General features: G+C 48.1%; 1 protein-coding gene across 14 annotated transcripts in view; it reads right to left on the bottom strand.

Moving 5' to 3' along the window:
- magi2a (membrane associated guanylate kinase, WW and PDZ domain containing 2a) overlaps window positions 1–27,099 on the bottom strand; it is a 135,311-nt gene extending 108,212 nt beyond the window's left edge. For all 14 annotated transcript variants that reach the window (XM_049008709.1, XM_049008710.1, XM_049008711.1 and 11 more), the window contains exon 1: window positions 26,482–27,099. In XM_049008709.1, the coding sequence (XP_048864666.1) occupies window positions 26,482–26,779 (298 nt within the window). In that variant the 5' untranslated portion in view covers window positions 26,780–27,099. The remainder of the gene's footprint in view (window positions 1–26,481) is intronic.
- Window positions 27,100–27,418: the final 319 nt, after the last annotated feature.

The raw sequence follows: 27,418 nt of genomic DNA, 5'->3' as shown, positions 1-27,418 counted from the left end.
CCCGAAACACCTGGCCAAAAATGCACCCAAACGCACTGCTTTCCATCTTTCCCCAGTCACACTGATGCAAATTCCAGCACATCCGGACGTGAAGATGCGTGTGCTTGTGTTTGCATGCATTTTTAGATATTAGCTCATGCTTTGTGAGTGTGTGACTGTGTCAACAGATGTAGCTGAACCAGAAACCCAGTTTGTGTGACCGTGTGTGTGTGTGTGTGTGTTTGTGAACAAATGGCCTCAGATATCAGCCCACAGGATACACGGCTCCTTAAAAACATTCACCCAGAAACCTCAGCTCCTCTGACCATTCACTACATGCTCCACCCAAATTGGCATCCATGGTCCCATTGAGCCCATCAAATTTACCAGTGTGCCCACATCATGGTAGCTATGAACAGGTTTAATTGGACCCATTGTCAGGATGAAGTTTGCTCGTGGCCCAGTTACTAGTTAGTGTAAAGGCGTATGACAAAGGTCTGTATCTTAGCTCACATTCAGAAGCTCACAAGTTTGCTTGTCATTAATCTTCTTATGACTCTCACCCCACCTGGGGATGATGGGAAAGTAGGAGGGGCCAGACAGCTGCACCAGTCAACTTATCTGTATGCAGATGAAATGAATATCAATGTGACAGGTGATATTGCCTTTGTCGAGCCAAACTGCTGTCATTTCTGATAATCCTCCTCCAGTTTATCTGACGCAGGCAAGAAATGCAGAACAATGCCCCGGGAAAGCAGAGTACTCAATTAAATATCGCACCAGAAAACAGAAGAATATAATCAAAAACAGGAGAAGAATGAAGGAGACCCATGGTTACGTTGGTCTCTGCAGAAAGGCTAATGGCCGCCTGCACATGACACACAAGATCAAAAAGCAACGCGCTCCAGCCCTGGTGGATTAAAGGCAAGGGAGCCATCGTATGCCGTGACAAAGAGGTCCTCAATTATACTCCTCAGGGTGAGCAGCTAATCAGATCAAACGGCAATCAGATCGGGTAAGGTGAGCAGCCAATTAGATCTAGCGCTAATTATATTGCGTTCGGTGAGCGGCTAATCAGATTGGAGGCAAGGCAGCTAAGAGAAGAGCTCTCAAGGTCAGTAAGTATGATACCCTCATGCTGCGAGGCAGCCATGCAACTTAAATACTGAGGATCTGTGGGTTTACCATGGGTAGGCCCCCCTCGCATCTTTTTTAGTGATGGTTCCTGAACACTGTCTCAATGCCATTGAATATCACATGGCAAAGGTTAGCTTAGCCATTTAGTGAATTTGAGATCATAGGCTTAATTTTATCCAGCTGCTCAATGCACCACAATAATTATTCACAATGTACAACATTGTCAAACGTGCACGTTTTCAGAGGTACCACAGGATCGATGATCCCGAATGTAAAGTTAGCCGGTCTGACCTATTGAGGAGGCAGTGTGCGCATTAGCCAGCATCCAGGTGAGAATGGCTTTGTCGGACATAGAAGCTGCCTGGAATACAAAACGCAACGCTGAGGGTCTGGGTCTCTGTGAGGAATGGGCACCTCTCTCCCATAAGACATCCCATTACTCTGAATTTTTCTTGACAGCGCCAGATTCTCCCACAAGTGGAGATCTGCTGACTGGGGCGGCCATGACACGTGGCTGGTTTATAGCATTTTCTGGCTCATCAAACCATCCAGTGTTCGCTTGGCGGATGGGGAAGCTTCCCGTCTGGTCAAGCCTGAAATGATTCAGCTCTGGATGAAAATGTGCGCCAGTCTTCCAACGCAGCACATCTGGATCCCATCACATTGCAAGGAAAGGCGCGGATGTCCCAGTCACAGAGATCGTTCCACAATCCACAGACGTCCCTTGAAGATGACGTGCGAATATGTAGGGAAAGCGTCAACATCACCTGACACCAGCAGCCCTTGTCACTAAGGCTCCATATAGACACGCGATAATAATCACCCCCCCACCCCCAAGTCCAATGACATCTCTTCTTCTTGCTACAAAAGTCCATACAGTGGTTCAAGGCAGTGGCCAAATATTTCATCATCACCATTTATTCGTCCATCCATCTTCTAAGTACTTGTCCTGGTCAAGGTGATGGGCGGCTCTGAAGTCTATCCCAGACAGACAGAGGACTTAAGGCTGGGGTACAGCCTGGATGGGATGTGTCACAATTCATTAAGACATTCGTTTTTTTTTTTATCATTCATAGTGATACAAAGGAGTAGATCCCCATATTTCCTTCTGTCAATTATCTAAGCAGAATAAATTACAACAGCAATATAGGCCTGCTCCAGTGCAGCCAGCAAGATAATAAATTAAATGGAGAGTGACATTGTACATGTAAACAATACCACACTCATAAAACATAAAAGTTAAAATGACAGGACCTGAGAGCTCTCATTACCAGTAGCGACACATTAAACCTTAATCAAACAGATGGAGACCATGGCCCCACCCTTCCACATCCATCTAATCACTTTGCAGATACTCTGAGCTACCCACTTTATATGCTCCCATGCAGCCCCGCCCTCCCACCGTCCCTCCAATCATGTTGCAGATACTCTGAGCCACTCCTTTTATATAATCCCATGCAGCCCCGCCCTCCCACCATCCCTCCAATCATGTTGCAGATACTCTGAGCCACTCCTTTTATATAATCCCATGCAGCCCCGCCCTCCCACCATCCCTCCAATCATGCTGCAGATACTCTGAGCCACTCCTTTTATATATTCCCATGCAGCCCCGCCCTCCCACCATCCCTCCAATCATGTTGCAGATACTCTGAGCCACTCCTTTTATATAATCCCATGCAGCCCCGCCCCCACACTGAAGTATCTCAATCATACCTCATACCAACTGAAAGGCCCATCATCCTCCTAAGTGTTACGGTAATGAAAACCAGGAATCCCATCAGTGCCTGGCATTAAGCTTGCTGGCCCTCGCTAGGGATGGATTCCATAGTTTATCCGCCCCAGTACACATGATCACCATCTTAATTAGTTATGTGTTGAAATGCTTTTACTGCAGAGACTGACTGCTCTCTTGCAACCCGCTACTGCCTTCTATAGGAGGACTGTAACTGCTTCGTAATGGACGCCAGCCCAATCGCATCAAAAGATGATTTGTTCTGGATTTTCACAGCTTTTGGAGACCAAGACGTTAATCACATTTCTGTGTTTGCTTTGCAGCGGCTGGGAGGACAATGTGTGTATAGGCGTGCCTGCGCCCTCCGTGTGCGTCACAGCAGCACGGACGGCTGATGATGGCCCAACACCATAGCCCCCCCCTACCTGCCTGGCCGGCGAGCAAATTACACTGGAACACCAGACCCAGGGAATCAGCTTTCTGGAAGCCCTTTCCAGCAGCAGCAGATGGGCTCAGGACAAGCCAAGCCCACCATCCCCCAGACTCATGACAGACAGTCCCAGCCCCCGTTCATCTCTGGGTCTAGACAGCAGCAAGGGGGCAGCGGGAAAGTGACGCAAAATCCACCTGGGGGCCAAAGTGATGCTTCCATGCTCCCAGAAGTCAGTCTCCTTAACATACACTATGCCCATGTCATGTGACACCCATAGCCCTCCGCCTACCATCACCATGCCAGTCTCCCATGTTATGTGACTCCCATGTCATATGACTCCCATAGCCCTCCCAATGCTCCTCCACCACCTTCACCTTACTAGCCACCCTAACATACAGGATGGCCATGGTTTGAGATTACCGTGCCCATAATTTTTTCTTGCTTAGAATTGAGATCACGATTCTCTGTAATGATTTTTTTTCTCAAATTAAAATATTTATTGCACTCAACTGCAAAAGAAAACAAAACACGATTGTCCTAAACATACGATTCATGCAGAACCAGCATATCAACTTCTGACAACAGAAAGGAAACGCTCAATTGGCCATTCAATTAGGGTAACCAAAACAGCCGTACCAAAAGTGCCAATGGAGTACTTTTTTGATACTTCGGTGTGGAACTTGAAATGCTTGTCAAATGCAAATAGCAAATAGCCTGCCTCTGAAACTGAATACAACGTTGTATTGAAAACAGTTGCGCACTCAGAAAACAATGATAAAACGGTAAAAAAAATGTAAAAAGAAAAAATAAAATAAAAAATAATAACAGATGCGTGGATAGGTGAAGTGACGAAAGCTTTAACTCCGATGTGGTCAGAAGAACCCGAGATCAGGATAGCATAAAAGAATTGCAATGTGATTTTGTTGTAATAAACATCGGAGAATTTATAAAACAAAAAAAGAGTTCAACATAAGTTTCCCCACAACCCGCCACAAACCCGTCTATGACTGACGTAAACAGCAAGGATGAAAATGATTACGATTGTCTTGGAGAACGCATGCAGCACTCATGCAAAAGCAGCGCAGGTGAACTTTAAACCGATTTTAAACATATCAGATAATCTTGAAAAGGAATGCTAATTAAAATTGCAAAACTTGACCAGCTTTTTTCTTATGTCAGAGTAAAAATCGAAACCTAAAATTCCTGCACTATAATGAGTGTTTACGGAATTGACAGTGAGAAAAAGCCCGATCTTAATCTAGCTGACTGGCGAAGTAAGAATTGCACAACATGCAATGTTGGTATTAATACCGCATAACGGCCAGCCCTATAATATACTATAGTCATTTTTCGAATTCAGTACAAAATACCTGTCTTGCGTTGTGATGTCATTCAGCGTTGGTATCAGCTTTTACGCCAGTGGAAAACCAACACCGTTAAGTACCATACTTTTGGTACTTTCTCGAAGCACCAAAAGTAAGGTATGTGGTGCGGTGGAAAAGAGAATGCACCCTTTTAAGAGGATGCAGAATTATGGAACGCTTGAGACTCTCTGGGGAAGAGTAGGAGCACTTGACATAATACAATGCTGAAGAAGCGTTGTCATTTAGAAATGAGATGGCATGAAGGTGTGAATCCAGGTCGCGTTTTTTTTTTTTATGACTTATTGTGCAGCCCTGCTACAGACCCCGAAGTGCTGGCCCAGGAAAATGACATTTGGCCCCCACCCTCAGAGAATTATAAAGCCTTCCCACTGCATGTCACGTGGCGTGTGTCACACCCCCGGCACTGACAGTAAGCCCACCTAGTCTACAACTAAGGGGTAGATGGTAAGAAGATCAGCACAGGGAGCCTTATGTCTGATCATCTCCGTAGATCTGCCTCACGATGCTGTCACTATGCAGGCAGCTGTGTGAGGAAGCCAGCGAAAGAGGCAGCAGCTCCTGTTCCCCTGAGCCACATCCTGGACCTATAGGATAAAAACAGGGTGAAGCATCGTACTACCGGGAGATGAAAGAACTTACCCACGGTTTGTGAAGCCTGTCCCCCTTCACTGATATAGGTGAAGATTCCTCCCTAAACTTGTACATTGCCCTTTTTATTACCATTTTTTAGGGAATGAGCTTAGAAGTAATGAATAATGCAAGGTGCAAAGGCAGATAATTTCTTAAGTGCAGTAGGGCAGTATTCCATTTGATTCTGATTAATTCCATCACAGAAATCTTAGATATGCTTTTTTTGTCCAATGGCAGGGCAGAAGGAAACTTGGAATTTCTGAACTGATTAAAACGGTCGTTCTGGTTGGTGCCCGTTGGGGCTCCGACCTCCCAGCCGCACTGTGCATCTCTGCTGTCCCCCGTCTGCCTCCTCCTCCCATGCCTCATTACGCACGTCTCTTTGTGCAGAATAGTAGAATAAGATCTTTCCAGGATCTGAAACCAAGACCAACTCAGTGACTGAGGTTCATCACAGCCTGAAAAACATACAGTGGCAGACTGAGTGTGTTTTACCTGTTTGTAGGTCTCGCTATAAACCTGCAAAAGCCCTCTTATGAACCTATAAAATCCTCTCACTTCTGTCAACACACTCAGACACACCTATAAACATCCTAACACCTAAGCATCTTCACACCGGTGAACAACCTCACACACATATAAAGATCCCGACAGATTCAGTCTTATGAAAATCGGCTCTGCAATCCGTCAGCCTGGCTGACTATTGAAGTAGCACAGGAAGGGCATAAATCTGACTAATCATGCCACCGCACGTGGCAGCCCCCCCCCCCCCTTAACAAATTTTGACCTTTCACCCCGCCGTGGCACGCTGAGGTGTTACCCTTCCTGACACAGTGTAGTCAATGCTACTGCAGGGTGATTCAAGCAAATGGAGTCCAACTTCCAACAGTCTTTGTTTGCAAATGATGTATTCGTTGCTAGGGTCACCTTGGCCTCTAGCAGAACAACACCCCACCACTGTGCCATTTAAACACACCGCTGATGACATTAACTTAGTCACTGTATTTATCCGAGGTGCTGAGTGAACTGGAAATTGAATGACGAGATTCAGAACAGAAAGCAAAGCGGCAGCTAATCAAGGGTGACCGCCTGCCGCACCGTGGTGAGGCAAAGACAGGTAATGAAGCACACGGTGTCCCTGCTTGGGATAACGAGGCGCTACATGACCTCCAAGCCGAGCTCCCCCATGGACAGGAAGTGGAGCAGAGAGACGCTCGTCAGTGCAGAAAGACACGCATCGGCGAATTAGAGTGCGAAATGGCAAAGTCTGGGGTTCTAACAAAAGCCTGCCACCATCCAATCAGCTGTCTCGATTCTGTCACATGGGAGGCCATTCCTATAAAACAGAGGGAGTGCAGCGGGAGAGGTGAAGAGGGCGGTCAGGGGTGATGAAGGGCCTTGGGGGGGGGGGGGGGCTCATGGCAGCCGACTGATGTGATCACAAAGGACTGTGGGGAATCTGCGTGGGCACGCACACACACAAACACACAGTGTGTGACTCATTCCTTCACTTACAGAAACACATTCGTGCCTTCGACTGTCACTCCGATCCCCCCCCGGGTCGATGGAGCAGCAACCTCAACATATCAGGCAGAAACACACAATCAGCTGAGCGGCCATAAGCACCAGAGTCCTGCTGAGAGCAAAACAGCCAAACCGAAAAGCCAGGGCAGCTTCCGTCATGGAGGCACAACCGCCCTGGGCTCAACGCGCCTGTGTGGAATGGAGCCTGCAGCTCACACGCACTGCAACCCCCTCCAGAATGATCGGTACTCAGCAGAAGAGAGAGAGAGAGAGAGTGTGTGTGTGTGTGTGTAACTGTGACCTAAAATGTCCCCAGACAGATAGTAACACCCACGACGCGCACTCCAGGGACACGCTCACAAAGGAGACACCTTTTTTATTTACACCTTTGTTTGCTTCGAAAAAGTACTTAAAAAAAAAAGAGCCATCTGTTTGTGAGTTTTTTTGAAAGGGATTACAAGTCATTCAGGGTGTTAAATGGGAGGGGGTCAGGTAACATATATCATTGGAGGGGATGAGAGAGAACAGTGGATGGATGAATGATGGATGGATGATGATGGATGTATGGAGGGATGAATGGTGGGAGGGAAGGAGGGAGGTTGCAGACTCAGGCCCCTCCAGGGGGGCACGCAGCATTTTATTTCCAAACTGTGAAAAGGCTACAGTAAAACTCAAAGCTGCAAGGCCTCCAGTAGGCAGCCATCAGAAGATGAGAGTAATAACCTGGGAAGGGTTTTCCTGACAGGAGAAAAGGCCGGCTGCCACTGACAGAGCCTCCAGCCCCAACGTCTCGGCACCGAGCAATTTCAGCAGGTCCACAGGGGGGGCGGGGGGGACTCACCAGGAGGCTCAGCAGGGGGGGCATAGAGAACAGAAATAAATGCCACTGTGGGAAGGAGCACAGTCTAATCACGTGACACGAAGCTGTTATGATAAGCTACGGTCTAATCATGTGACATGATGCTGTTATCATGAGTTACAGTCTAGTCATGTGACACAAGGCTGTCACCATGAAGTACAGTTTAGTCATGTGATACGAGGCTGTCGTCATGAAGTACAGTCTAGTCAGTTGGCACAAGGTTCCCGTCGTGACGTACAGTGATGGGACATGATGTTCTTGTCATTAGTTATGAATCAGTCACATGACACAAGGTAGACATTATGAGTCAATTTCCTCCTTTTATCTATGGCATGTAAATCAGCAACCTTTTGGTACTACATCCAGGGCTGTTACCACCCAACAACCGCGTCCAGGACATACAGAACTACATATGTCGGCCGCCTACAGGTGACATGACCTCGCCCTGGAAGCTGACACCAAGCTGCCATTGAGGCCACAACTATGTCACCTGATACAGCATCAGGTCACTCGGATCAATCCCGATAACCACGTCACCCATTGGCTGGGGATGTTTTCAAGTCTGTTCAAACATCAGACAGCTTCGGATACTGAATAAGTGCGAATGTACCGGACTCCACCCGTCTGACGGTGGGTAGCTAAGAATCAGCCGAGACTGTAATGATGGCCAAATAAAGCTTGATGAACCATTTGCTGTATTTTTTGGCACCACTAGATGGTGCTCTCTGTTCAAAAAAGGGCTGAAAGCATGCCCCAAAGCAAACCAAGAGCGCCATCTAGTGGGATCAGAAAATACAGAAAATGGTTCATGATTTGCCCATCACTAGTGATTGGGATAACAAATATTTCAGGATGTGAAGGCCAGCAATGGGAGTGTGCACATGGCATTATGTGAAGAGATAAGGTGGCATGGACACACATCGGGGCTTTATTTTAAGTCTCCCCTTTTTGGGGACAGACTGGAACATAGTGGGGGCAGGTCAGCACAGGACTTTAGGGGAAGACAAAAATAAAGTTGCTGTTTTGGCAGGGATGGAGAAAAAAATAGAGCACCATGTTTCTCAGCGCGAGATTCAACGGTTCTGTTGGTCCAGATTACTGGGAGCGAAACAAAATAGAGCATGCAGACTTATACCAAGCGAGGGTCAGAGACAGAGAGAGAGAGAGATCCCTACGGACAGCCAGTCACCTGACCGCAGCCCTGTCCCCTTTCCACCTCCCAGCTTGCGCGAATGTGAGGACGGTAATCATGCTCTCACAAGCAGCTAAACGTCGCTTTCCAGGCCTGCTTCCCCCGGCTGTGTGCTGCCTTCTGCCCCAGCCGAGCTCTTAAATTAGGTTTGCCTGAGACAGTTACTGGAAGCTTCGCATGACTCACAACACGGAGGAATACATTACTGCGGGACCGGCTGCAGATTTTAATCTAATTAACCAAACAGAGAAAATAAATCCTTCTGTGAATTGTTCAAGGGACACAAATGTCTAACCATTCACTCTTCATCAGAAAAATAATAAGTATATAATTTATTTAAAGGGTATTTATAAGAGACAATCAGAAACAAGTAGTAATATTTTGCCATTGCAACGATGTGATTTAACGCAGAACTTAAATAAGTAATCGGGTTTCAGTGAGACTTCTGTTTCAAGCTTTTGAAATCCAATGAGTCAGTCGAGCCTGACCAATTTGGAGAGGAGGTGAACCGAGAAACCGCAGAAACATGGCGGGTCACGGGAAGCGCAGCCGGGAGCTGCTGGGATGAAAGGCCCCGCCCCTCACTGCTGATAACTCCACCCACACCAGGAATGGGGGCAGGGCTTGGGCGGGCTTGTGGAAACCTGGGCAAGGCTCTGTGAATTTGGGAGGCACTCAGTGCTCCTCCCACACAGACTGTGACTTTTCCTGTCCCAAGACCACGTCCTTGCTCTCCCACCGGTATAGGACCGGCCCAGTTTTACCTAGCTGTTTTTTGTTATCTCCCTTCCCATTCTGATAGGCTAATCAGACGTGTGTGTTGGGAGGGGGGGGATGCAGGTGGCCGCTGGGCCCTAAGAAGCTGTTTAATTCACTTATGCCTTGGGCAGACCCTGTACCGGTATGTCTGTGAGGTCAGGAAGCCTGAGCCATCACAGTTAGCTTATTCTTGCTCTGTCTGCTCGTTAACCCCTCTGAACATTCATTAAGGTTGCTATTTGCATACTGAAGTGACCTTACCTAGCACCTCAGGTGTCTGCGGGGCATTAATTAAAATGTAAACCCAGACGGGCTCTGGCCTTCTGAGGTCCAGGGTGGAGCACCCCCTAGTGGCAGATATTTAACACTTTGAGAATGAAATGATTCCATTACAGCTTACAGCTCTTTCAGCTTCCCCTGAAAGCGTTCAGGATGGCGTTGAAGAAAAAGGCATTTGGCAAATGGACTTTAATGAGTGTCAGATTTAATATGCGGCGCACTGTGTGACCTATGTGTGTGGGCGTGTGCTTTAACATGTTCTCATCTACACGTCTAGTGATGTTCGCTACACAGGCTCTAATGTATAATTAAACCCTTTGCTAAACAGTCTTTTTTTTTTACAAAGGGGCTGTCCTGTATTTTGGTGTGAAAGGCAGCTCATTTAATCATTATCTGACACTTTCATCCAAAGGGTTACAATCTGTGTGCACTCACTGGGATCAAAAACTACCTTGTTAATGTCAAGCTCTACTTGTTAAACTACAGGAGTCAATCAGAACTCAGTTTAATGAGAGCTATAGGGTCAGCTATGGGACCAGCTCTGCTGTGATCAAGAAACAGCGAGAATTGTGGGTATTTGCTTGTACTGGACATTGACAGTATTCAGCCTTGCCAAGGCTGGCATTGTGACAGAAGCATTGTGGCTACAGACGCCTGTGTATCGGAGGGAGATAGAGAGAGACGGAGAGAAGGCTGGGAAAACATACAGACCGCAAGAAAGAATGACAAATATTTTGATTGCTATTGGGGAGTGAATTCTTTGATAGCTTGCCAACACATGGTGACACAGACTGAAGCGACGAGGGCCCATGGGACTATGGGCAGCGTTTGTAGGTATGAAGGAGGAGAGGAGGGTTGGCCCTCTGATTCACATGGAAAAGAACAGGGATATTTTATTAATCGCTGCGTGTAAATGGTCTTTTTGCCCACCCCATCATGTGTACAAGTGGGGGTCACAGCAGAGGGTCAGCCAGCATGCAGGGGCCCCCGGAGATTGAACCAGGGACCCCCACTGAGTCACCAAAGATGTTACTGCTGCCATTCAGGTATGGGGGCCTCACCAACCAGATGTTGCACTACAAGCCTAAGAACATTCAACCTCATTCTTTTCAATCTTGCTTTTAATTTTAACATGTAGCTCCACCTAGCTCATAAAAGCTGATAATTTCTGTTATTTGCACAGTCTACTGTCTATATCAGGGCTGCCCAATCCTGCTCCCGGAGAGCTACCAGCCTACAGAGCTTAGGTACAGCCCTCATTTAACACACCTGACACAGATAATCAGGTAATTCAGTATCACCTCAGTATTAGAGTCGGCTATGTTGAAGTTAAGCTGGTTCTCATACTGAGATATAACTGCAGGGCCTGATTATCTGTATCAGGTGTGTTAAATGAGGGTGGTAGGTCTCCAGGAGCAGAGTTGGGCAGCCTTGGTCTACATGAACTCTCCTGCCCCACTGTTTACTTGCACTGATCATTGCTGTTGCCATAACTGTATATTGCTGTTATTGCTTTTTTCTTTAATGTATCCCTTCTGGCCCCAGTATTTATTGCTCAGCGGTTCTTGTCCAAGCTGTTTGATGCTCCACAGAATTGCAATTTTGTTTCACATGTGCAATGACAATAAAATGACTTGACATAAATTTACTATACAGAAACTCTGCATTTTCTATGTGAGTATGTGAATATTTGTACCATTTGTTATTTGTCGTCCAAGGTGGATACCAGGTTGTGGCTTATGCGGCCTGGAATAAGCTGTAGGCCCTCGACCAAGTGCTTAGTGGAAGGTTGCTATTGCTTGTCAAGCCTCCTTCAGCAAATACAGCAAATATGCCCCCACGCTGCAGTTCCGCCGCATTCCACTAGAGGGCTCACACTATCCGAGCCTCTCTTTCGGTTATGCTCTGGACCAATGCATATACTGGGGAACTTTTTCTACGCCGCTTCGGGCACTTTGCTTTATTAACTAGAAGGGGGATGAGTCCCAGAGCAGGAAGCACACAGGAAGCAGCCTTCCTTTTGCCTGGCATGGCTCTGACAGACCCTCTCTGTGGAGCTTAGCTGCTTTAAGCCAAAGACAGACCTCAGGGCCGCTTACAAACAACACACAGGAGGGCATTTGCACTGTCCACGCTCAGGTGCCCACAAATCTATGGAAATTAATGCCTCTCTGGCGGGTTAGCGGACCCCACTCCGAACCCATCAAAGCCCACTGGCCCAACTTCACACGCGGGCAGCAGTAAACCTCTTCCCATCGACGGCAAATCAATGTAATGTTCGTCGAATGGCTTAAATGACAGTGCCAAGGGCCTTTGCAGGTAATGTCAATACTGTAAATTATTAATTAAGGCACGCAATTAATAAAACAGGACCTACCCTTGTCATCTCCAGCATATCCTAGCTGGGAGTTTAATATTGTTAATGGAGCATAACTCACCGCTGGAGACAGGATGTGATAAATCTTCCGTATAAGGAGGCTGAACATTGACACCAGGGGCCCTATCTTTGTTGCAGACATCCCTCAGATTTCAGGGTCAGAGCAGCTGATCGACTTGATATTTGGGGGGGAAGCAAGACCAACATCCTGGGATTTTTACTGTCCTCAAGAACTTGTGTTCTTAGTATTGGAAGATGATGCAAGACAGGTACATGAGAACGCAAGTACTTTCAAGTACGCATATTGAGCTACACCCCCGGTACACCTCACCCTGTGGCCAACGCCGAATCCGAACTACCCGTGTCATGTGACAAGCAGAAGTGTGTCACATGACAGCCAGAAGTACCTCAACAGGACACCTGAGGATATTAAAAACCAAATCATGGTTATTTATGGGTATTTGTCCCAGAGTGGCTGGTTCCGGTGGCCCGGGGAAGCTCCCCTATACAGCATTAAGCCCAGCTGTAAAAACAGCCCCCGTGTCGTCCTGACGAGACGGCCCTTCATTCCAAGCCACGGGGGTGGGGGGGGGGGGGGGGGGGGGGGGAGGGGGGGGGCCTAATGTACTGTTACCGGGGAGAAATGCCAGTCCCCACTAAGAAGCAAGTCTGCCTGCTCCCTGCCCTGGCTCACCAAGCGCCTCTCCTTCTGATTCATCAAGCCATAGAACTTCAGCATTCCCTACAGATAGGACCGTCGCTAGGATCTTAAGACATCCGGCTTAGACCCTGTTCTCAAACGAGAGAATGTTTGTTTAAATATCTAATAGCTAAACAAATCATCCAGGCCACATTCAGATTAATTTGGGGCTAATCAGTATGCATTTCTATGTACTGCGCCACAGCGCCACCCAGTGTTGGACCAGATGATTACAGCGATACACCAAAGTGCGCCAAGTCCTTGTGATTTGTCTTGTATCTCAGACACACCCGAGGGGGGGCGTGAGCGCACACATGGCAGGTGAGCTTTGAAGCACCCCAATTCCCCGCCGTTTGAACTCTGCCTTGCTGTATCAGCCTCATTAGCTAAGGGACCAAGGCGGCCTCTCCCCATGCAGGCCCACCCCATGTCTCACGGCCAGCGCTCGCACACCTACACTATCGCTCGCTCACTCTCTCTCCCTCCCTCTCTGCACTCCATCCTGCCTTATTTTGCACACCTCTCTGTTTTTACCCTCTCCCAGGACAAGGTCTGGGTGGGAGGTCATATGATTAAAATACATTAAAAAAAGCAATCAGTATTGTTGTTCTCTAAAATGTGTGTGACATTCATTTAAAATTACACCAATACTCTTACTGTACACGAGGCAGAATGTGAATAATGTAGATGACTGAATAAATTATTAAGAATGGTGAATTTTCTTGCTTTTCCTAAAAACATGAAAATCCCATCTGTGCCCAAATATCAGTTTTCCTGATATAGCGGGAGACAGACAGCAGGGGGGCTGCTGGGCGTTTTCCTGCCATGACATTCCCACGGTGGAAGACCAACCCGTCCTACCCAGACTCTAATCCTTGGGAAGGGCAAAGGACATCTGTGGGCAGTGACCCAATGCCCACCCCTAGGGGAAGGTCGGAGGGATTCAGAATCATGGCACTAGCCTGCGTCGGCACACAGACCGGAGCCTGGCTGACAGCGAGACCGAGCGGCTGAAAGGCCGCATCTACAAGGCCATTAGCCTCACGCGCTATCTGCCGCACACCCCAATCTCCGGTTAGTGCGATGCTCGGATAAAGCTTGTGACCTGCTTAAATTCCTTAAAGTTCAGAGTCGTGCCTCTTCCCTGCCAAAAATCAAGTGTTCCTGAAATACAAAAAATAAATAAAAAGATTGGCTTCTCAGTATGGGATGGGGCCAATTAGGTCTAGCCTAATACCCTCCAATAAAGATCCTTATCTGCCGTTTATTATTTCAGACGCCAAGGTCAATAAAAAGACCTAAAACTTCCACTTAAATGTCCTCTCATTCTAATTCTGTTATCCTGGTCTTCATGGATCATTCAAACACTATTTATTACATGTAATATATGACAGAGTGTGAAACAGAGCGAGACCTTACAGTAAGGACAAGTGGCCAGCGGTGAACTTTCGTTTCTCCAAATGTTTCTCCAAAAGGCTGTTACTTCTGCCGACGTCAGTATTCAGCACAGAATCCAGTGGCAGGGAGCGATTTTGTACCGCTAAATAACAAAACCATGTACTCAATTTGCTAGAATGGTATCAATTCATCCAACCAGTTCTCCTGGACAGGATCGCCTGGAGCCCAGGCCAGACGACGCAGGGAACAAGCAAGTGGAACAACCATGGAAGCGTGGGTGGTATCCAATATTTCAATCCGTATGAAACCATGGCAGAAGGGCAGCACGGTGGTGCAGTGGTTAGCACTGTTGCCTCATGCCTCTGCGACCTGCGTACAAGACTCCAGCAGGGTTCCGTGTGTGGAGTTCGCATGTTCTCCGTGTTATCGTGGGGTTTCCTCTGGTTTCTCCCCACAGTCCAAAAACATACTGAGGGAAATGTAACAACCTGCCCAACCTTACATAGCTGTGCATGTGTAGGTGAGTGGTGTGCGAGTGCACCCTGCAGTGAGTTGGCCCCCCATCCTGGGTTGTTTCGCGCCTTGTGCCCGTAACCTCTGGGAAAGGCTCCGGACCCCCCATGACCCTGAATATGAGAAGTGATTTCAGAAAATGGATGGATGAATTATACCATGGTATATGGTATTTTAATGCTATCTTCAAAACCAACAGAAAATTCTGTAATCTTTATTACAAATCCAAGCAAGCGGGCAGGCTGGGGGGTGGAGGGGTACCCTCAATAAATATCATAGTATACCCTACAAGACCACAGTATAGGGATGGTCAAATGAAAGCTTCATGAACCATTTGCTGTATTTTCTACCACCACTAGATGGCGTTCCCTGTTCCAATAAGGGGCTTAAGCATACCCCACAGCAAACCAAGGCCATCTAGTGGGGTGAAAAAAAAAATACAAAAAATAGTTCATGAAGCTTCGTTTGGCTGTCACTACTGTAATAGTGAACAAGCCCCTCAAACAGCGGGAAGGTTGGGATGGTGTGTTTGTGATCAAGGGCACTGGTTCAAATCCCATGATTGGCAGAGTGATTTCACCACAGGGCCCTTGGGCAAGGCCCATAACCCACCATGGGGCCCTTAGGCAAGGCCCATAACCCATTATTGCTCCAGGGACTGGCTGATCATGCTGCCAACTGTATATCATGTTGGCTAAAAGCATCTGCGAAATAAATAAATCGAAAGCCAATCGTAGCATTGAATGAGTGCGTTTTCACACCCGCTATGGCATCCATCACGGCTGCGTAGTTCGCAAGACACTCATCACCCGCGAGATCATGGAACTTACACCACACACTCAATAAATTACTAGGAAATCACCCAGGTTCTGTCAGGCAGAATCATAGCCACATTGCACCGACGAGGAGTTTAATCCTGCCTAGCTCATCATGTCCGGGGGGCTTGGCTCACTGACAGCGCATACATGTGATACACGGTCTCTCTCAGAAATATGTCTCTTTGGACAGAAATAAATAAATGTACACCCACTGCCAGGATTTCGAGGTACGTGTCCTGACAAGCAGACTTGTATTAAAATGCACTGCATTTAAATGTAATTTTAAATGCAATCTTCCACACCCCTGTGATACCCATCGCAAGCCAAACTCCCCTGAAGCAGCTGTGCCCATGCACCGCTGGCAGATTTCCGCAGCGGATCACTCTTTAACGCACCAACATGCCAGGAATTCTGGGAAAACAACCCAGCAGTTGAGAGACACAGAGTAACGCCTTAAACAGGCTTGTTTGCCCTCTCATTTCCTAAGATTGCCGTCCATAACGCGATATGATGAAGCTGCAATCTGACTGGCCGCTCTCTCACTTGCATATCGATTTTATATTGAAAATCCGCCATAGCTTTTTCGACCTAGAAACGCATCTCAGGCTATCTTCATAAAATAAACAGACCACGAACACAAAACATTTCGTCAATACTGCCTGTAAGTTTTACCAATACGGAAAGCCTTAATAGACTACAGAATGGCTATAATAATTAGAATACAGGTAACTGGAACCATTTAAAGTAAACTAGCATGATAATATAGGCACCGAGATGTTTATTCGATGGAGGGGAGGGGTGGTTAAAGTAATGTGCATGCGGCCGGGGGGTGGTAATTATCCTGTTATGATGACAGAGCTATCCACAGCACACCCGCATTGCTTATTCACCCAAAGGACTTAGTAATAAAGGTCCAGTTCAGTGACCGATATGATGCTGCTTCCTCTTTGGGAGCCTGTGAGACGCGGGTCAACTGATAGAAGCCACCACAGTCCCCGCTGAGCTTCCGGGCACCGATCCAGCCGTCTCTTTAAGCAGTGTTTCTCAACTCAGTCTTCAGGAACGCCCAGCCAGTGCGCATTTTTGCTCCCTTCCAGCTCCCTGTGCGCTTGTACCTGGTATTCGGTGTTCCTGACTGGTTTGGAGCTGGGAGGGAGCAAAAACGCGGACGGTCCGGAGGTCGCCGAGGACCGGGTTGAGAAGCACCATCTTAAAAGGACCCGTCTTGGCACAGATACGGAAGTCCTGTGCACTTCCCGAATGAGGAATTGCTTTGCTTCATTCTGAGGCATTCCTTTTCTTAAAACGGGACACATCCGACGAGGGACCCCGTGGGGGGGGTGGCTAGTGATCGGCGAAGAAGGCCACGCATTCCTTAGCCATGAGGAAACCGCAGGCTGCGGTTTACAGGCTGAGAGGAGGAGACGAGGCGGGGGCTGTTGGGCATTCCAGAAAAAAATTATATTAAAGAAGCTAGAGATAGTGAGAGGAGAGAAGAATAGGGGGCTGGACCAATGTGGGGGGGGTGTGCTTAATTTCAGGGCCAAATCATGCACAGTTACCATCTTGCCTGTAAAAGAAGCAGATTCCAGGCAGGTACGAAAATGCACCAACCCGACACATCAAAATCTCTCACGACCCTCCTCCCCAACCGTCTGATCGACTTGGCAACTAAGCCAGCCCCCCCCCCCCCACACTATTCCACACAAACTCCACCCTGTCTCCAGACCATCTGCTCCAAATGGAGAGAGAATTAAGCGATAGCAATAATTACTGCTGGCTACGGGCATATAAACGCCGACACACTGATGATTAAATGCCCCCTGTGGTGTTAATAAGGGACACGCGTCACGGGCACGGCTGCCCATCCTGCCCTCAGGTCAAAGGTCGCCACACTCATAACGTCCATCCCATCTGAACGTGCAGAAGCTGTAGTGTTACCAATGTCTCTCCACCTTCCGGCCCCCTGCCTGGACCCGGTCACCGTGTCAAAGAACCCCAAGTCACTGAGCACAGGGAACAACACAGAAATGTCTATCTGTCACTGCCACACGGGGGTGAGGGGGTACCGACTGCCCCCTCCTGCTGAATTTATTTTAAAAAGGCTGCACTATCCCTGCACAAATAGGACAAGAGGAAAGGAAAAAGCAGGAGAGCGTGGAGACATTCCACTGGGGCTAAACCATGCAACTGTACTGCAGATGAGGGCACCCCCCAGAGCCTGGGCAGATGGGGGGGGGGGGAGAAGGGGAGAGAGAGGAAGAGAGAGAGAGAAAGGAAGGAAGAGAGAATGACAGGGGGAGAAAGAAGGAAGGGAGGAAGAGAGAAAGGAAGGAAGAGAGAATGACAGGGGAGAAAGAAGGGAGGGAGGAAGAGAGAGAAAGGAAGGAAGAGAGAATGACAGGGGAGAAAGAAGGGAGGGAGGAAGAGAGAGAAAGGAAGGAAGAGAGAATGACAGGGGAGAAAGAAGGGAGGGAGGAAGAGAGAGAAAGGAAGGAAGAGAGAATGACAGGGGGAGAAAGAAGGGAGGGAGGAAGAGAGAAAGGAAGGAAGAGAGAATGACAGGGGGAGAAAGAAGGGAGGGAGGAAGAGAGAAAGGAAGGAAGAGAGAATGACAGGGGAGAAAGAAGGGAGGGAGGAAGAGAGAGAAAGGAAGGAAGAGAGAAGGAGAAACTGGGAGAGATAGGGAGAGACGAAGAGAGAAGGGGGAAGAAGACAGGGAGAGAAAGAGAGAGAGAGGGAGGAACAGAGAGTGAGGGAAAGAGAGAGAACTGTGTGGGATAGAAGCAGAGCGAAAGAGTGTCTGCGAGTGTGAGAGAGGTACATATGGTACAGGAGCGGGTGTTTATGCTTGCAGAGTGTGTGAGAGACAGGGAGAAAGAGACAGAAACATATGCATGAGAGTAGATGAATCTGAGAGAGAGAGAGAGAGAGAGAGAGAGAGAGAGAGAGAGCACGTGCACTTGCGGTAAAAACACTGCTTGATGGTCTCCGACAGGCATGACACACTAACAAGTCACCAATGCCAGGCTACAGGGCAAACCTAACAGAGTAAATTACCACGCGATTCCAGAGAACGTTATCGGTTACTGGAACATTCTGTTCTCATCCCCGGACAATGCTGCCCTGTTCTACAGACACTGCGGTCATCCTGAACCCAAAAAAAGGTAGCAGAGTTTACTGAGTGAGTGTCCCGAGACCTGGGGGGCATTACCTTCCATCATATGACCTCCCCAAGGAAGCAGAGGGACCAAGGCAGGGGACAGTGTGGACAGGATGCCAGTCCATCGCAGGGCACACACACAGACACACACTACTGGCAGTTTAGAGATAGTAACTCAGCTAAACAGCAACCTTCTAGAATGTGGGAGGAATCCCATACAAACTCAAGGAGAAACTGCACACTCAGGGTAGGATTTGAATCCCAAATCCTGAATGTTTCAAGCTGCAAGACTCTCTAATTATCAAACACGTCACCCAAAAGAAACCATCAGTGAAAAGGCCCCGAGTTTCTAGCTGAGCGAGTCCCTCAGCCAGGGTCTGGGAGAATCTACATGATTCCCATACGCATCCCATAAGTCTCTGCTCCACCACAAACCACCAATCAGGGTCAATAGAAAGAGATCCCTCAGCTGTCAGCGTTCTGAGTGTCTCTGCTGGGTCACGGTGCCAAAACAGCACCCCCTGTCTAGACAGCCCCGATATTACGATGCCATCGCTCAGCGTCTACAGTCTCGTTACGGGTGTTAACGAGGTCAGCAGGATGGCTGCCCGGCTCCGCTAGCTGCGTGCTGTCCTGCCGCTCTTCGCCTTGGCAGAGATGCATGCTGGTAGGACTGCAGTCCTGCCTGGTTCAGATGGGACCCTGTTTTTAACAGATCTAACCCTTAAAATTAGATTTCGCTAATCCCCTGGATATATAACATCCCATAAGGCTTTTATTTTAGAATTAATATTTTTTACCAGCTTTGAGGAAGACATTATTTTTGTGTCACCGTGTATGGGGTCTGTCAGATGCCTGCAGAAAGATCCTGGGGGCGTCCCCTAGTGGTGAGAGTGAGACACTGCAGCCAAATGTGGCAAATGCATCCCATATACCAAATTCCACCGCTCTTGGTACAGCCAAGCTCAACTGAACAGAACTGGCCACGCCCATCAACCTACTGTCAACCCACCCCAACCACCTGCCCGTTCAGCCGATCAGCTCAAATTAATACTGCTTCTGTCTGCCCCCTCACTCACTCACTTATTCACTCACACACTCACCCAGCTTTACTTAAGTCTCACTGTTGATTTCCATCTACTTCTCTGGCATGAAACAGCAGTCTCACTACTGCCATTAGAAGTTGCAAAGAGAATAGCTATAAAAATAGTTCAATTCCAAGCAGCAACACCAAAAATACCAATAAATCCTTAATTTGTGCAGGGAGAGGGCATTTTTTCCAGAAGCAAAATGTACACTCTGCCCATTGAGACCGCAAGTCCCTCCACAGCTGAATGTATACGTGTCACATGACCTGCCCTTTCACGCTACAGCGATTCCTTTTGTTCTAAAACATGTTGAGGTGTCGGGGAGTTTTGTGCAGTAACTGACAGGGTGATGACAGAGGCACGGTAAAGGGTAGGACAGTTGGGATGATACTAAGGGCCCCTGAGCAACAGGGTTCTAAAAAATTTGGATCATAATATGACTGGTCTGGGTTGCGGGCCCAGCACAATGTGCTTTCATGGGACCCAAAATCTCTAAGGATGCCCCTGGGTGATGAACTGCTTGCCTGATTGATGACACCCACAAAGCTGGTCGCTTCCTCTTATTGGCAGTGATAGGGTTATTGAGATTCGAGCTGAACTCTCTCTCTCTCTCTCTCTCTGCCTCGTTCTTCTATGCCATGAAGTCTCAGCTCCCGTCTCTCTGTCTAATCGCTCGACGTGACTCGTTAATTCCTACACGCTTCCCTCCACTGCCTGGCACATGCTTGCAACCTCCCGGCAGACTGTTGGTGACGCTAGCAGTGTGAAGCAGACCCAGAACAGAACCGGGCCGATCTCAGGCCTCTGGCTGCACAGCCTTTAATTCCGTACTAATTGTTCGACCAAAGCCCCCATTTGCTGTAAGCCGAGTGCAAATTAGTCCCTAATTAAAATGTTGCCCCCAAAACCTGCAGACCCCAGGCTTTAGGGAACAGGAATCTCCACACTCTGGTTCAGAGTCTCTTTTACACACCCAGCCATCACACATGTAAGTCCTGCAATCAACATCTGCTGAAGGCCCACCCAACTTAGCACCAGCATCCCGATGTCCACCATAAAGGCTGCATGTTTACAGAGCACAAGCCCGTGCTTCCTACAGGCCTTCGGAAGCAGATAGCGTCCTCTGCTAGCCGACATGCTCACTGTTACCAGATGGTAAACATCAGATGATTTCATGGCAGAGCTGCTTTCGGGCAACAAAATATCATTACTGCTCTTATTATTGACAAATCACTTATTCCCCCCTGCAAGGAAGGGAAGCAGAGACTCGGGTTCCCATCCTAGCTGAAGACACAGAACATGCCTGTTCCTGATCACGTCTACAAGGACAAGAAAGAACGTAGTACATTGGCTCAACAAGAGGTATTGGAGTAGGAGGGCTATAACAGTCACACAGGACATCACGTACCTGGCAGACAGATGAAACGGTACAATCCTGAAAAACAGGCCTGTGATGAATTCACTGTGATATAGTGCGGTATGCTTCATGCCCGGGAAGCCCAAGGAATGACAGATGGCTGACCATGATTGGACTAACAGATCAGTTTGGGTTTTAAACAGGGTGAGCATTGTATACCGAGGAAGAGTGATGGATTAAAGCTAGGAGAGACTGGGGAAAGAGGAGGGTTCTTCCAAGTGAACTGATTCTTCTTTGCACATTTATGGATATTTTTGCATGATGTCAAACCCTATACAGTTTCCATCTTCCATGCAATGAGGTCACCTGCTTCTCTGAACAGTACTGTGTCTCGGGTTCATTATGGCACCAGAATTTCCTTCCAAAAACCTTCAGCAGGACATCTGCTTTATCAACAGGTTGCAGCAGTGCTGATGCAAGGTGATAGCTGGTCCTCCACCTGGGTCTTTGCTCATACCATTGCGCGGCTGGCCATGCCATGGTTGTGTTGACCCAACAGCCCCATCTGCTGCCTCTATTGCAGGGTCTGCCCATGATGATGGACTGAATCATTAGTCAGTTTAAGTCCCCAGTAGAAATTTTTGAGCAATATTATGGTTGATGTTGGGCAACCGGGGCCCGTGGGCTTTACAAGATGGTCTGAGTGTAGCATCCAGATCAGACATCCACAAATACTTATCCAAGGAGCAGACCATCTTTCTGAGAACTGGATTTCCTATTGTAAATTCTGACACATTCTGAGGTGCTTGGATAACAGCCAAACAGATCTATACTCAATTGAATATAATACAAAATTGTGAAATATAAAGACAGAGACCCAGCTAAAGCAATAAAAAATACTGGAAACCATGAAGTCTGCTGAGGGACGGGAAAAAGCAACGGTACTAGATCGACTGAACCAGAGCTAGAAATGATCTTCCGCTTTGAGCTACGTGGGTTAGCATCCCAATGTGTTAAAGAAAGAAAAAACACACAACTTGGAGAACTGAAAAGACTGTGTGATGGAGCAGGAGGGGGGAAGTTCTCACCCTCTTCTGTTTTCTAAAATGTGAAAATGCTGTTCGAAACCAGGCATAGGAGCATGTATGGATGCCGAGCTGGTGCTGAGATGTTCCTGAGTGGATCCTCATATAGAAGCTGATGCCTTGGTCAGATGTTCTTGGGCAGTTCTTTATATGGATGCTAATCAGGTGCTCAGATGTTCTTGTGCAGATCCACATTTAAATGCTGACCTGGGGGGTTTAAACGTTCCTGGCTGGATCCACATGCTGCACTAGCACTCAGGCATTCTTGGGTGGATCCTCATAGGGGACGATTCCTAGTTGTGTGTTGAGCAGCCTTCAAATCAGATCATAACAAGAATGAAATAACTATAGCACATTTTTTTCCACCGCGATTTCTGGTCGTGCCTCGGCTTCACTGCCAAGCGAGTTGAGGTGCAGGCTGCGTGTTTGAAGTGAGCAGCTACAGGAGATAACAGAGGAACTACTGCAGGCTTGACTTGCGGGGCTGAACCGAGAAGCAAGTACGCTGCACTGCTGTTAAACGAAACCGGCTTCTCAACACTCTCAGAGCCAGCTCCGTCACTGTCAGGACAGCTCACGTGGCGTGAGTAAACAAGCACGCTGCCCGCTGTCTGAAAACTAAACGGATCGGATATCAGATCAGAGTACCATGATGAACAGTTGGACTCTAATTCACCGTTATAGACAGAAAAGCCCACACATGCAGACAGAACAAGAGTTACGTCACACCAGAAAGACCTTTAGATAGCATCGCAGCATGAATACAGGGGACATATAACCCCAGGCAGACAGAAGAAACAGTGAAAATGTTTCCTATGTCATTAACATTGACCAGAGACCCAAGAGCGGACAGTTTCTACACCGTCCCCAGGCTCTTAGCAGGCCATAGCCTCTCTGCATCATAGGGTATTGTCACTGCAGTGGGACTCCAAACTGAGAGCTCATGGTCATTACATCACACAACTGGAGAGACAGCAGATTCCGTAACCATGTAGAGTTCAAGTTCAACTCTAGGAGGTGCCTGGGCCGGCCTACTACTAAGAGAGAAACGGGGGCTGGGTGTATGATCGGCTGACCCGGCACGAAAGCCGAGTCTCTCGTTTTCATTCCATCAGCCAGTCAAATAAGTCTCAGCAGAGCATCCCACGCAAGGAAAACACGCCAACACATCGGAAATCAACCACAGCTGCAGGGGACATAACCTTTAGCCACATTAGCCACTATCACGGCAAAAATAACCCCCAAACATAATAAATGGGGCAGTCTCATGTACAGATTGAACGCCGTGCGATTCAAAGGCTTTAGTCGTGAGGTGATCGAAGGCTATTTCAGAGGTAGGTACAGAGGAGTTTTTCTTAGAGCCATGATCCACGCGTAGGTGTTGCTTTGTCTGTGGAGGTCCCTGGGTGATATTCGTGAGGAATAAAACTGTGGGTCCTCGCTGGATCGGGCGTCTACGATGCCTCCAGATGGGAATTCGATTCCCACGTTTCTCGCGGTCCATTGGTGGGACAATGCTGTTGGACCCTCGTGGGCAAAGCTGCCGTGCATTAAGACGGGTAGGTCACAGGAGCGGGACTGATCATGCAGAGAGATCGATTACAAACACCCGGCGTTCCCGAAGCCTTGTTTTATCCACACCACCATTGGAGGGGAAGGAAAGAGTACAGCTCCTTAAGGGATGTGTCATCACATTAAGAAAAAGACCATCGATGTAAATTGCGGATCACATTACTTGAATAACATCACACAGAACTGTGCGGCTTCCCCCAAGTCACAGTGACATTTTTGGAATTTCACGGTTTTTCAGGCCCTCTGAAATAGCCCCAAATATGACTATTTGCCCCTTTTCCCCCTAAGACACTAATGACACGATTAATCAAACTTGCTTGGCTGCTCAGATGGACAACCCCCCCCCCCCCCCCCCCATGGAGAAATCGCCAAGATCCCCAAGGCCTCCAGTATGCAAAAACCCTGAACATTGTTTCTATGGGTCTGTCCTGCCATTTATGGGCATGTCCATCACTAGTGGAGGGGGGGGGGGGGTGGTTAACCATAACAAATCTGTCTCATCAGGTAATAATGATACTGACATGGTTAACGTTAAAACCCCCCACAGAAGCTTGGCGCTGGAGGAGATGTGGTGTGCTGCGTGTAAAAATAACCTCCCTATTCTACAATAACAGGTAATGAGGTTTAAAGTTCTCCACAGAACAAAAAAAAAAAACGGAAATGCTCCAGCTGACTGTATCGGATTTCAGAGTGGGTAATAGGGTCGCATCCCCTGTGTGCACCTGCACACCAGACTGCCTCCTTCAAGGAAGATGGTTAAAACCCCGAGCGGGGCTTCGACACAGTCACTGAATCCGACATCTTTACTAGTACTAAAAATAGCGAGTGTTGTACCATGACAAAAAGAAAATCAACTTGAATAGTTGTGCGCGCCTGCGTGTGTTGGGGGGGGGGTATCGCTTAGCCTATGGTGTTCCAACTGAAGAGCGTTTATAGTGTGAAATCTAAATATAAAACCCAACGCCACGGAGCGAAAATGAAAGCTTCGTGAAGGCTCCCTAGATCGGGGAGGAAGGAGCTGGTGCGATCCCTGGAAGACGCACCGTGCGGGAGCCGAATCCACATCCGCAGCGTAGGTGTTGCGCTTTGAACGCGTCTGGTCGGAACGACGGCTCTATATCCGTAATACGAGCAAATCTTCTAATGAAGAGCCGCTTTCGAGCCACTTAGTGCAGAAATCGTGCATTTAATCCAAAGCCCGTGTCAGACACGCTTCTCATCCAGAGATAAAGACGACGCAGAAGGCTGTAGATTGTAAGATCTCTTACACCCCTGACATTAGAGATAATATGTACCTTAGTATGTTAAATATAAAATGTGACATATATCATAGATTTTGCGGATGTTTTATTGAAACACACACACCAATCTTATGCAGATCTTAAGTATTTAACCATAACCCAATAATAACGTTAATTAGCAGGCAATAATAATAAGTATAATAATAAGTATAATAAAAAATAATAAGTATAATAATGATGATGATGATGATGATGACGATGAAAACTCGCCATGAAATAAATTGATTATGTGTTTCCCTGGTTGTTTATTGCATATTATTCCTGAAAAGTACACAGTGACATCGTGATTCCGTTTATTCCGTGCCGTCCAGCGCCAGTCTTTACACCGGACAATTTCCAGCGTCGCTGATTTTTTCGCTAAAGCCAAAAATTATATACTACTAATTACTGCCACGCCGCTTAGCCGTCAGCAGCCGTTTGCTCATCGCGAAGCCTTCGGGTACATTTCAGCAGCGTAACTTTGGGAAGTACAGGGTCACGTCGCAAGTCTCTGCGCCCCCCTCCCTCCCCCCCTCGTAACTAGGCTACTTAAAACTAAACTGTACTTTATTGGCGATTCGTTTTACTTTCATAGTTCAGATAAACGAAAACTTATAAGAACGCGCCACACCCATCAGCCCACTAACGTGCGATAGGGGCCACAAACTCACTTCTCGGACGATCAGCTAAACCTCTTTAAAGCAACAAATGGCATAAATCTCGAGTCCCTGCAGGGTAAGAGGAAAAGGGAGGCGTGTATACATTATGAAAGATACATGAATGATACAGGGGAAGCCACAGATTGCCGCCCGGCTCCGGTTACTCCTTCCCAGGGCGAACACACCCCCTTTAATCATGGCATCAGATCCGCTACTTGGCGACAATGAGCAACTTCGCGGTCGAGTTGATTCTGCGATGTTACGGCGAGCGATCGCACCTCCACTATTCTGTAACGCGTCCGCCCCTCGAAAACTATAAAACTATATCGAAACGGGACAAAGCAAAGTTTTGCGTGGCCTCTCCTCCAGCTTTGGGGATCTGCGAAACTTCAGCGACTCCTTAGGAGAGTTGGCCGCCTTCTTGAGACATGGCAATCGTACATGTCCCGACGGGTCAGGAAAAGCACACCGGCACCGAAAGTGCAGAGCCCTGTCGGGCGCACCGAGTATGTTCCCCTGGCCGCCCGCGGACGCCCGGGATCACGCTGTCTCTCCGCCTCACCTTGTTTGACGCACTTGAGCCTAATGGGGTCTTTGCAGTGCCTGACAACAGCCAGCACATCCCGAGTGGTCAGTCCGGCCACCGGCGTGTCATTGACCTCCAGAAGCAGCTCATCCTGGGACAACTTGCCACTCTGAACGGCCACTTTGGCGTTCCGTAGCTCCCCGATGTGGGGAAACTGCCCGTTCTCGGCGCCGCCTTTCAGCTCGAACCCCAGCTCCCCTTCTTTACTCTTGCCGAGGACGATCTCATGGACTTTGTTGGTCCAGTGGTTTTGCTTTTTCAGGCTTTTTGACATGGTTGAGAACAAAATACCATCAGACCGGGGCGTCCGGGCATCAAGTTGCCAGTCCCGTCTCTGTTCCCGCTACTTAGTGAAGTAGTTGCTGGTTTCAGGAACGCTGCGCGCCGGCGGCCGCGTCCATGTCAGCGAGCTCCCGCGGCAGCTGGCTGGGGCTGCATTACTCTGACCGTGCTGGAGGAGCTGCTCCGCACACACTCCCAGGCAACTGACCCGGATGTGATGTCTGGAGGAGGAGAGAAGCTGAGCTCGGAGTGCCGATCGCTTCGTAGACTGGAGGAAAAATAAAAGGCGATGAGAGATCAAGTGTCGGCATTTTCTCCCTGGCGAAGTGCCGGGTGCGTCGCGGATACAGCCGGGAAAGGCGTAACGCCGCCTCCGGGATTTGGGATGAGCGTTTCATCCATCCCAAAACGCCCATTTGAGGAAAGGAGGGAAAACCTAGTGGTTGCGGAAAGTTTTCTTATTTTTGCATGCGTTTATAATCGACGTACTGGGTGGTTAAAACTTGTCTTTTCCGAACCTACGAAACGTTTAGGCATTAGAGTCTGCACCTCGCTCTCCAAATGCAATGTCTGAATTTCCCAAAAAAGAATCGTCCATAAGAAAAACTTTTTTTTTGTAAGGAGACGTGCG

The sequence above is a fragment of the Brienomyrus brachyistius genome, chromosome 3 (assembly GCF_023856365.1).
Source record: "Brienomyrus brachyistius isolate T26 chromosome 3, BBRACH_0.4, whole genome shotgun sequence".
NCBI classification, from domain to species: domain Eukaryota; kingdom Metazoa; phylum Chordata; class Actinopteri; order Osteoglossiformes; family Mormyridae; genus Brienomyrus; species Brienomyrus brachyistius.
This window is presented reverse-complemented; position numbering and strand designations above follow the sequence as displayed.